General features: G+C 43.3%; 1 protein-coding gene across 9 annotated transcripts in view; it reads right to left on the reverse strand.

The window, feature by feature from the left end:
- The window catches only part of LOC140408851 (amyloid beta precursor protein binding family B member 2-like), a 466668-nt gene that overhangs the window by 340881 nt on the left and 112915 nt on the right, over positions 1 to 12872 (reverse strand). For all 9 annotated transcript variants that reach the window (XM_072496628.1, XM_072496638.1, XM_072496629.1 and 6 more), the window contains one exon: positions 10930 to 11032. In XM_072496628.1, the coding sequence (XP_072352729.1) occupies positions 10930 to 10975 (46 nt within the window). In that variant the 5' untranslated portion in view covers positions 10976 to 11032. The remainder of the gene's footprint in view (positions 1 to 10929; positions 11033 to 12872) is intronic.

The raw sequence follows: 12872 nt of genomic DNA on the forward strand, positions 1-12872 counted from the left end.
TTTCACAGGGCTAGTCTGTTAGCTGTTCTTCAAATAACATTAGAATGGCAGCAGCAAGTGGCCAATTCCAACCTCTTACTGCATCGCCTGGCGTACTGGGTTATTAATATCTGCACCACGATCATCCAGTCAGATAGTTCCTGTTCTACCACCCACAACTTGCACATCTGTTTAGGTATCATTAGCTTGCTACCTTTTCACTCTTCACCTCCATCGTCCACATTTTCAACCAGGACATAGTCACCCTGTCAACAACGTTAGTCAACTTTTCCCTGGAGAAGATGTTCCTGGACACCAAACTTCTGTATTTCAAGGGCATTATCTATAAATTTGTCTGTGACGCTTTTTAAAAAAAAAAAAAGTTTTATTCTCCTCCTTTTTCACATTTTCTCCCAAATGTACACCCAACAATAAACAATAATCAGTAACGAATGTAATGTCAATCCCCATATCAATAACAACGATCCCATCCTCCCACCAAACCACAGACATTGGCCCTCATAACATAAACAAATGCCAAAAAGGAATCAGGAATCACCCATAGTCACCATTAACACACATAGTCCCCCTGCCCCCAATCTTCCCAGCCCCCAACCCCCCTAATGTTCGATGTGATCCAATTCTCAAAAGTGCATAATGAATAACGCCCATGAATTGTAGAACCCCTCCATCCTTCCCTTCAGTTCAAATTTGACCTTCTCAAGCGTCAAGAATTCCAGCAGGTCCCGCCGCCACGCCAGGGCATAGGGTGGAGAGGTTGATCTCCACCCTAACAGGATCCGCCTTCGGGCGATCAACGAGGCAAAGGCTACAACATGAATACCATAACTATTGAAGAAATATGCCATTTGAAAAATCAGAGTAGCAACAAGGATGAGATAATACAGAAGTGCAGAAGATAGCCAAAAAGTGAACTAAGTGGCAGATGCATACTTTAAGAGATGGAATTCAGCATTCCAATTATCCCGATATTTCAGCAATGGAATTTTCAACAAAGCAAGATAAACCGAATACAAAACAAATGTATTTGCAAAGCCCGTTTCCAACCCCGGCTGGTCCGACACCCCGAATATGGCCTCCCGAGGGTCCGGGTCCAGTTTCACGTGCACCGCTTTAGAGATTACCCTAAACACCTCCTTCCAGTAATCCTCCAGCTTTGGACAGCACCAAAATATATGAACGTGGTTTGTGGTACCTCCCACGCAACGTTCACACGCATTTTCTACCCCCTCAAAGAGTCGGCTCATCCTCGCCCTTGTAAGGTGGGTTCTATACACCACATTCAGCTGTATCAGCCCCAACCTTGCACGCGAGGTGGAGGTGTTCACCTTCCGGAGCACCTCACACCAGAACCTCTCCTCCATACCCTCTCCTAACTCTTCCTCCCACTTTGCCTTGATCCCTTCTAGTGGCGCCTTCTCCTCCTCCAAAATAGCCCCGTAAACCGCCGATACTACCCCCTTCTCCAGTCTCCCTGTCGTCAGCACCTCCTCCAGCAATGTGGAAGCCGGCTCTACTGGGAAGTTCTGTATCTCCTTTCTGGCAAAGTCTCGAACCTGCATGTATCTTTATATTTCCCACTGCTCCAGCCCATACTTCGCTCCCAGCTCCTTTAATCACACAATCTTAGGACTGAGTTTAGGAGGAACTTCTTCACCCAAAGGGTTGTGAATCTATGGAATTCCTTGCCCAGTGAAGCAGTTGAGGCTCTTTCATTAAATGTTTTTAATATAAAGATAGATAGTTTTTTGAAGAATAAACGGATTAAGGGTTATGGTGTTCGGGCCGGAAAGTGGAGCTGAGTCCACAAAAGATCAGCCATGATCTCATTGAATGGCGGAGCAGGCTCGAGGGGCCATATGGCCAATCCTGCTCCTAGTTCTTAAGTTCTATGTTCTTAAAACGACCCCCAAGAAACAAGTCTTTTCGTGTTCCAATTCCTTTCTCCTCCCATCTCTGAAAATTTCCATCCCACTTCCCTGGCTCAAATCTATGGTTCCCCCGAATCGGCATTTCCCTTGACCCTGCCCCGAACCCGAAGTGCTGTCGAACCTGCCTCCAAATTCTCAACGAAGCTATTACTAATGGACTCCCCGAGTATCTCCCCGGGGCAGTTGGGAGCGGTACTGTTGCTGGCGCCTTCAATCCCAACCCCCTGCATAAACTCTCCACCATTCTGACCCATTGGGAATCAACCCCTCTGACCCAGCTCCGTACCTTCTCCACATTCGCCGCCCAGTAATAATACATCAGATGTGGAAGACCCAAACCCCCTGCCTGCCTTCCTGTCTGTAGTAGCAACGTTTTAATTCTGACAACCTTCCCTCCCCATATAAACGAGGTAATCATCCCTTCAATCTCTCTAAAAAATGCTTTTGGCAGGAAAATCGGCAGGCATGAAAAATAACCAGGAATCGCGGCAGCACATTCATTTTAACCGCCTGTACCCGACCGCCAATGACAGAGGGAGACCATCCTACCTTGCCAGATCAGCTTTCACTCTCCCCACCAAACTAGAAATGTTGTACCTACGGAGCCTCCTCCAATCTCGAGCAACCTGCACCCCCAGGTATCTAAAGTGAGTCCCTGCCTTACGGAATGTCCGTGACGCTTTTTAACCTTTCCCACTGGTGAGAAGTGGGCGGCATGGTGGCAGTGGTTAGCATTGCTGACTAGCAGCGTCAGGGACCCTGGTACAATCCCGGCTTTAGGGGTCACTGTCTGTGTGGAGTTTGCACGTTCTCCTTGTGTCTGTGCGAGTTTCCTCCAGGTGCTCCGGTTTCTTGCCACAGTCCAAAGATATGCAGGTTAGGTGGATTGACCACGCTAATTGCCCCTTAGTGTGTAGGTTAGGTTATGGGGATACGGTGGGGTAGACGGGCGAGTAGCCATGGGTAGAGCGCTCTTTCAAAGAGTTGGTGAAAGCCTGATGGGTTGAATTGCCTCCTTCTGCATATTCTATGATGTTCTAAGTTATCTGCAACTTTAATCACCACCTTTTTACTTCGCTCGACAGAAAATTAGAATTTAGTCCTGATAATTTATGCAAAGTATAAAGTCAGATAGTCTAGTTGTGGATTGAAGTAAATAGGAAACAACCTTCACTTTTCTACTGCAACAATTCTGCAACCCCAGGAATGCACACTCCCACAGCCAACCCTGTGTGTGGGCAACAGCTTGAAGTGAATATTTAATTACCTCCAAACCTAGGAGTGACACACAGCAGTGTGTCAACAGTCAGATAGATGTCCCACTGTGCACCAATCTCATCAGAAACGTTACTTTTCTGTGTCAGTTACTAGAAACACAGTGACATTATAGAATAGTTTAGAAAGAGAAAAGTAAAGTAATCGGAAGCAAAGGATTTGAAATTTATAATTTTATAAAAGTTGCCTCAGTTCTAAATTTAAAAGTAGTTGTGTAAGAATCTGGATCAGGAATTTAAATTGATGACTGCACGTATCTTAATTTATTAATATAGTATCCTTTCTTAACAGATTTAATAAATTTAAAGTATTTTTTCACAAGAAATCAGATGTCTGTGACTATAATGTAACCATTTAACAGTATCATTATCAAGTATATCCGAATGAAGGTATAGGATGCAAAGGAACGTAGTGCATTAACCATCACTAGGGAGGCGGTATTGAATAAACCAATGGGATTAAAGGCAGATAAGTCTCCGGGACCTGATGGCCTGCACCCTAAGGTATTAAGGGAGGTGGCAGCTGAGATAGTGGATGCATTGGTTATGGTATTTCAGAATTCCCTGGAATCTGGAAGGGTCCCAGTGGATTGGAAACACAATAATGGGACCCCCCCAATTCTAAAAGGGAGAGAGGCAAAAGTAGGAAACTATGGACCAGTTAGCTTGAACTCTGTGATGGGGAGGAGGGAAGAGGGAGGAGGGATGAGGGGGGAGGGACAGTGGGAGGAAGACAAAAGCTCAATCTACCATTGTGAGCATGGTTTTATGAAGGGAAAGTCATGCTTGACAAACTTGCTTGAGTTCTTTGAGGATGGAACCAGCAAGGTGGATAATGGGAACCTGTGGATGTGGTATATCTAGTCCTCCAGAAGGCATTTGACAAGGTGCCGCATAAAAGACTGACCCAGAAGGTGAGATCCCAGTGGATTCAGGGTAGAGGACTAGATTGGATTGAGGATTGGCTGACTGACAAAAAGCAGAGAATCGGGATAAATGGGTCCTTCTCTGGCTGGCGAATTGTAACTAGTGGGGTGCTGCAGGGTTCAGTCCTCCGTTCCCAACTGTTTACAATCTATATAAATGATCTGCAAGCAGGGACAGAGTGTAATAAAGCAAAATGATACTAAAATAGTTGGGAAAGCAGGCAGTGAAGGAGATAAAAAATTTACAGATGGATATAGATAGGCTAGGAAATTGGGCCAAAATTTGGCAGATGAAGTTTAGTGTAGATAAGTGTGAGGTTATCCATTTTGGCCCCCAAAAAAGAAAAGCTAATTATCCAAATGGAAAGCAGATTCAAAATGCATCTGGGCAGAGGGATTTGGGTGTCTTTGTTCATGAATTGCAGGAAGTCAGTATGCAGGTACAGCATGTAATTAAAAAGGCAAATGGAATGTTAGCGTTTATAGCAAAAGGACAGGAATATAAATGTAGAGAAGCGTTGTTGCAATTGTATAGGGTATTGGTGGAGCGACATATGGATATTGTGTCCAGTTTTGATCTCCTTATTTGAGGAAGGATGTGGTGGCATTGGAGGCAATTCAGAGGAGGTTCACCAGATTGATTCTGGGGGTGAAAGGGTTGACGTATAGGGAGAGATTAAACAGTTTATACTCGCTGGGGTTTAGAAGGATGAGAGGGGATCTGATTGACGTGTATAATATACTAAATAGGATTGATAAAGCAAATATAGACCAAATGTTCTCCCTTATAGGGCAACCTAGAATGAGAGGTCACAGATATAGGTTGAGGTGTGATAGATTTGGAATGAGATGAGGATGAACTACTTCTCGCAGAGGATGTGGAACTCGCTGCCCCATAGTGCGGTGGAATCGGACTCATTAAATGGTTTCAAGAAGGAGATAGATATACATCTGATTTTTAAAAAAACAACAGGTTAAAGGGATATGGGAAACAGGTAGGGAGATGGATTTGAGACCAGGAAGAGATCAGTCATGATCTGATAGAATGGTGGCGCAGGCTTGAAGGGCTGAATTGCCTACTTCTGCTCTTAATTCCTATGTTCCTCTGTGTTGAATGCAAAGTATAAACACCTCAGTCTTTGCAAACTCAGACTTAAGTACAGGGCCCATGCATTTAAAAATATGTCCAGTTGAAACTAAATTGCGAATTTGAAACTCACTTTACTGATCAATCAGTTAAAACCATCTCAGGTCACTTCTTTTGTATTGTTTTACATCCATATATCCCCCTTAGTAATACTCTTTATTATTGTCACAAGTAGGCTTACATTAACACTGCAATGAAGTTACTGTGAAAATCCCCTAGTCGCCACATTCCTGCACCTGTTTGGGTACACAGAGGGAGAATTCAGGATGTCCAATTTACCTAACGAACATGTCTTTCGAGACTTGTGGGAGGAAACTGAAGCACCCGGAGGAAACCTACGCAGACACTGTGGCCACCTAAATTGGCCAACCCCTGATTTAAAATGGCAAACGGGAAAGGCTGATGGGAAAGTCAGCCAACACAGGCAGAAACCAGCAGGTGCCGGGTTGCTGTATATTTAACTCTGCAAAAGCCCAGACAGCATCGATACCAGCGACCATCAGCATAACAATGTAGCAGCCATCTACATACTAATGAGCAATCCCCGGGAACAATAGCAACATTTGGGACACACAAAACTAAGCCAGACTCCCCGGCGCCAGCAGGAGCCAACACAAAAGAGGTTAACGAACACCTCAAGGCCGCCCATCGATCAGGGAACCAGTACTGGAGAAATCGAACCAAGCGACTGGAACAAAGTCCAATCACCTAGAACCAGGTACAGGGTCCACCCCGAAAGGCGGGAAGCCCCTGGGGACTATAATGTTAAGCCCCAAGTTCAAATCGCTCTCTTCGTCCTGCTCGGGTCACCCAGCAACGCGAACCAACCTTGACCGTGACCGGTGCAGTGACCAAAAGAAGTAAGTCTTAATTCAACGCTCGCTACGAGATAGGCGCTCCTAGCTACCAATCCGTACCAACTTCGAATCCCACAGACTCAGAACCCGAACGAAAGGCCATTTGTTCCCCTGACCTGGTGGGCCAGTCCGAAGTTAAGTATAGGCCTGTTAGTTGTAGAAGTAGCTTAGACGTAGAATTTGTGCATGAGTAGCGATTACTGTGTATAATAAATGTGCTTTGATTTGAATCTTACGAATCGGTGTATTTACTTGGACTTGAACCTCGTGGCGGTATCATAAAGATACCTGGCGACTCGAGAGCAAAGGTAATAAAACAGAGCAATTGAACCAACCGGAAAGTTAGCAACAACACAGGGAGAAAGTTCAGACTCTGCATAGATAGTGACCCAGGCAAGAATCGAACCTGGCGCTGTGAAACAACAGTGCTAACCACTGTGCTACCGCTTACCTCTCCCAAGACCACTTCCATCTGTATCTGGAAGAAATTCTCTCCCAATTCTTACACCTTCACTTTCAATATTCCACCTGGTCCACCCACCGCAAGGTAGCCACGGGTGGGACGCGGACCATGTAAAGGTCCATTGACATCGGGCAGGATTTTCCGATCGCCGGGCAAGCGTGGCCGGACAAGCCCATCCATTGATTCCTGCTCTCATCTGTCAAAAGCCTATTTCAAGCTCACCCAGGAATGCAAAGATAACCCCCAGCTTCTTTTCTATACTGCAAACAATCCTCTTAAAGTCATCCATCTTTCCCTATCTCCTCCACCATCACTTTCAGGTAAGAGGTTCATGGTCTTCTTTGTCATTAAGACTGAGACCATCTGGTCAGCTGCCTCTGCCACTTTCCTCCCTGACCTTAACTACCTTTGAGTTCCCCCTGTCCTAGCTCTGAAATTGCATACTTCTCCAATTTTGCTCTTCCATGACATCGCTGAACTCATTGTATCCACAAGACCCACCTTCCTATGCCCATTAGCCTCTTACCACCCAATGTCCCTTCCAGGCTTTCGCGTTAACTGATATTGTTGAAAGTTCTCGGTCTTCAGATACTGCCCCTCGCCTTCACATCTGCTGCATTCATTCCTTGCCTGAAAAAAAAAGGTTCGTCCCTCTTTCCAAACTACTGACGTATCTCCAAATTCCCATTCTAAACCAAAATCCCTGAACACATACTATTACTCAAATCCATACCCATCTTTCCTGGAACTCTTGTCAGAATCCCGCAAAATAAAGTTTCTGTCCCTGCCAGTGCAGCAACATGGTCCTCAAAGTCAGAAGTAACATCCGATGTGACTGTGACAGAGATAAACTACCCCTCCTCATCCTTCCCGACCGGCCTTCAGCCTTTCACATGGCTAACCAGGACATTCTGCTCGAACACCTTTTAATAGTCATCCACATAGGTGAGGCTGCATTCTATCCAGTGATAACCAGGAAAAAAACTATGATTTCTCTTACTGCACCATTACCTCTGGCAGCCTCCAAGGAACTGTCGTCCGTGGTCCCGTCCCATTTCTCACCTACATGCCATTCCTTAGCAACAACATCCAAAAGCATAGCATTAGTTTCCACATGTATGCCTCACTATAAACTCTCAACTCCACCACTATTTCAAATTATTAGACTGCTTACCTGATATACAGTGTTGGACTAGTAGAAATTTCCTCCAACTAAATATTGGGAAGATTGAAGCCATTATCTTCAACTTTGTCACAAACTCTGCTCCCTAACCACAGATTCAAACTTTCCCTGGCAACTGTCTAAGACAGGCGTATACTTTTTTTAAAAAAAAAAAATTTAGAATTATTTTTTTCCCAATTAAAGGGCAATTTAGCATGGCCAATCCACCTAACCTGCACATCTTTGGGTTGTGGGGGTGAAACCCACGCACACATGGGGAGAATGTGCAAACTCCACACGGACAGTGACCCAGGGCTGGGATCGAGCCTGGGTCCTCAACGCTGTAGGCAACACTGCTAACCACTGTGCCACCGTGCTGCCCAGGCAGAAACATACTATCTGCAATCTGTGCATTACATTTGTGCCAGATGCGGTTCACCAAGGTAAAAAATGAGCAGGCCTTTCAGACCTTCTAGCCTGCTCCATTATACAATGAGATCATGGTCGCACTGCTACCTAGGGCGACATGCTTGGGGGGCAGTGCTAGGGGCAGACCCTAGTGGGAGACAAATTGGGCAGCGGGTGGTGGGGGGGGGGGGCTTTGATGTGTGGTAGGTGGTCAGGTGATGATTGTTGGTGGGTGAAAATGCCAGAAGCAAACTTTGGGGTAAGGGGGCAATGACGGTGATAGATTTTTTGGGGGTGGATGCCCCCTTTAAAGATGGAGCCCCAATCTCTTTGGCAGCGATCCAACTCCCGATTCCAACAAGCCCCACCCAATCTGAGTGACAGTGTAAACCACGCCCACTTAGTTTTTGTTGGTAAAGTGGTTCAAGATTCCGTCAGAGTACTGGCCTGTGGAACTGGAGAGGCCCATGTCACTTTTGGGTGTAGCCTGATACTTTGTCATATTCTGGCAAGATTCTCCTTGAAGTTTCTTTACATCCTCCTCACAACTCATACTTCCACCTAGTTTTGTGTCATCTGCAAAATTGGAAATATTACATTTAATCCCCATTTCTAAATCATTGATATAGATTGTGAAGATCAACTACCTCTATCTCTGGAACGTCACCTGACTACACCCCTGCCTCAGCTCATCTTCTACTGAAACCCTCCTCCTTGCTTCTAAATATAAGAAATAGGAGCAGTCACAGACCTTTTGGTCCCTCGATCCTACTCCTTAATTCAATATGATCCTCCCTTTCCTCCTACCCAAGAACTTTCTTAAAATAGAACTCTTTGACCAAGCTTTTGGTCATTAGCCCTAATATCTCATTATTAGGATTGGTGTCAGATTTTGTTTGATAGGCTCCCGTGAGGTGCCACGAAATATTTACAATGCTGAAGATGCAACATAAATACAAACTATTGTCGTTGAAAATTTCAGCCCAGTGGTACAACTTGAATCCGGACCAGAAATGGAAAATACAGTATTTTGATTGTTGCGACATCCAGAGACTTCAGAATACAATAATTTAAATACAAGCTTTATAATAGGTTTTATATATATATAGAACCAAGTACATAAAAATCTAGGTGTATAACAAAGGCACGGATAGGGGTTTCAGCAGCAGATGGACTGAGGCAAGGGTACATGCAGCTGGCCAAAACATTGCAGAAAGAGGAGCTTTACCATCACCTTAGGGCCAAATATGACGCCTCAGTTGCGAAAGTTTGGTTCTACCAATACTGACCTCTTACTGAACATCACAAAAACAAATTAGCTAGTCATTTGCTGTTTACAAATTGTCTGCTGTATTTCCTGTATTAAAGCAATAACTGCATTTAAATAAGATTTAAAAAAGTAAAGTGCTTTGGAGTGTCCTATGGCCATGAAAGACACCATGCAAATCAATCTTTCCATTCTTTACACAGTCATAGAGGTTTTACAGCACAGAAGGTGGCCCTTCGGCCCATCGTGTCTGCATCAGCCATCAAGCACCTATATACTCTAATCCCATTTTCCAGAATTTGGCTCATAGCCTCGTATGCTATGGCATTAAATGCTCATCTAAATGCTTTCTTTCTACATCTTTCTATAACTAGGCAGCTAGAAATGCAACCAGGAACTGACAGTCCCACCCAGCTGGCCACAGATGCAGACACATTGAAGGAGAAGGTGTGGTCAACTCTGTCGATGGCTACAGACAGGTCGAGAAGGATAAGGAGGGATACTACAGCTTTGTTACAGTCACATTGAATGTCATTTGCAATTTTGAAATAGGCCATTTTAATGCTGTAACAGAGGTGAAAAAACAGCTGGAGGGGTCAAACATGGAGCTACAGGAAGAGACCGATTTGGAAACAGGCATGACCAAACACAAATTTTTGATTATACTAATTTGTGCTGTGCTCCAAAATTCTTCAAACAATATTTTGCTATTGATATAAAAAACGACTGTTGGAGCACAATGTTTAAACTCGTGCAATTACAGGTGAGAAACTGGTTGCAGCACAATGGCGAGGACAGGGAAAAAAGCCACAACGGTAACAGCCGATTATGCAGAACTTATCTCCTCTTGGTAAATGGGATGAGCATAATAGGGATTATGAGCTCCCCATTCTTGTCCATGATGAGACATCACCATCAGAAGGTAAGAGAAGCAAACTGAGGATTGATGCATAGTTAACTGGAGTGATGACACATCTGCACATTCTTGCAGACCTATCCCAAGCACCAAGATGTGACACCTAACATCAGTATTTGGCAAAGCCTGTCACTAGAGCTAAACTATGAAGCTCTTTGCAAACTCAGCAATTATGTATGATTTCTCTGTACAATTCATTGGGTGCCAGCACCATTAATGTCGCCTGCAGCAAATGTGCTGTATTTTAATGTGATGCTCCTCATAGAAAAGTGAATTCAAACTCAAAGAACATAGCTGCTGCAATTATACCATTTAAGGTAGCCTTAAAAATATTCAATGACCCCCCTCTACCGTTCTCTTGCAAAGCGAATTCCATTAGGCTCACAACCTTCAATTCCAAGTCATGAGCTTGAGATACAAATGATTGACATTAGCTTTAGATTTTGCTCTTTAAATTTTTTAATGTATTTCAATAACCAAACTCCAAAATGCAGTAAAATCGTCTATATATTTACCTCTAGATTGCCCACAATTAAGCTACTGGAACAAAAAAAATGAACTGTTTTACCCATACTTACATATGATATTTGGACGATGATATTCCCCTGGGTATCTTCTGCCCATAGTGACCAGTCAGCACATTACAGCATCTTGGAAGCACTGCTCAAGCACATTTCAGGCCTGAAAAAACAAAATGAATTTAAGATTTACTACAAATCACTAGACTCCCTCCATTAAAATATTAATGATCTCTGCAACACAAGGGATAAATAAACGTAGACGCAATTAGTTATGCCATTTCAAGCATTAACTGAGTTATGATCCGAGAAGCACCATACATCTTTATATAGATGGCAAAATTGACAGGAGTCTGAAACAGTAGAATGTTAGACTAAGCAATGAATTTAACTTCAATTCAAGCTTTTTCTCTTGGAGAGCAATAGCATTTACAGCCATTGCTACTTTCAAGTTCAAATCCACTGGACATAAACGTCAGGATCAGTCAATACCATTGCAATTGAGAACATGTTCCGTCAGGTAAAAAAGAACTATACTTCACAGGTTTAGTTAAATATTCTGCAGAGGCACAACACTACATTTTTAAGGCCATTCTTGAGTATAAACAGTGATTAAGACATATTGTGAATTTTCTTTGTGTCTTAATGGACAGATCTCTTAAAATACTTATCACTGCACAACAGAAAGATCTTGGGTTCAATCTATGGTCGCTGTTCATTTAGTTAAACCTGGGAAGCACTTGGGGCACTATAAAACTGCCTTTCAATCTGTAAGATATGCAATTTTACGCCATTACCAATTACTCACAGACAAGGAGTACCGATAAATTAGTACAGTCTCGAGTGGAACATTCAAAGTCAAATTTTGCATTAAAAAACATTGGAATTGATCAATAATTAGATCAATGAACAAAGATAGCACAACAAATTAAGATCTTAGGGCACCAGAAATCGAATTTTTAGATAGACAGAAATTTGAATTGACTGAATACAGAGGGGAAATATTAAGATTTTGTCCACATTCTATACAGTTTCATTTTTCCCTTTAAAAATAAACAATTTCAAGATTGTACTGCTGCTGCCTGTAGCTACTCTGTCTGGAGAGTGCTGTCATGGTATGCCACACTCATCTGTCTCACACATCCACTGTAGCTTGCCTGCAAGCATTCTGTAACATCTATCATCCAACTGTACCTCAGTCGACCCGCCCTTTCTGCTGTCCTCCACTTTGCTCACGAGAAGAGATCTCTGTAACTTTTCAGCTCTGATCAAATGGCCAACATACTGACATTTTCTTTTCTGGGTGTTAATTTTTCGATTTCTTTCACAATTGATATTTCAAGTACCTTCATTTGCCTTTTGGTCTCTATATGGATTTTAAAATATATTATCTTAGCATTCACACTTCAAAGCCACTATTTTCTGCCACAGGTTTTTCCTAATTCTCTAGGTTTCTGAAGCATACAGGAAAACAGATAGGCTGCAGTAACTTGTATTTTCTCCTCATTATTTGTTTGATGTTCTCTTGTTTCTAACACATCCTTCATCTTCATAAAATTCCTTCTAGCTAGCTCTATCCTGCTTCTAACTTCTGCACCACATTCCCATTTCTGTTATCACTTGCCCTAAATAGACAAATTTACCTACTTGTTCGAGCGTGAAACTGCCCACTTAAGCTTCGCTCGAGTTTGTCCAATATGCTCCTTCTGGCTACCTTGGTTTTTGTCTTTTTAATATAATATTTTTATTGATTTTGCTTTTATACTTTGTGCCCTTCTCCAGGGTTACCACACTAGACTACAGAAGAACTTAAATAAAGTGGGTATACAAGAAGGAAAACAAACAAAAGGAACCAAAATTACACAACAAATGAATAATCTATGTACAGGTGTGGGGGTCCCTGGACGGGATTCTCTCAGCCCAGGGCCGGGCCAGAGAATCCCCGCGACCGGGCCACCCGCCCCCGACGCCGTAATGCGATTCTCTGCAGAGCGGAAAATCAG

This window comes from Scyliorhinus torazame, chromosome 3, assembly GCF_047496885.1.
Source record: "Scyliorhinus torazame isolate Kashiwa2021f chromosome 3, sScyTor2.1, whole genome shotgun sequence".
Lineage (NCBI taxonomy): Eukaryota > Metazoa > Chordata > Chondrichthyes > Carcharhiniformes > Scyliorhinidae > Scyliorhinus > Scyliorhinus torazame.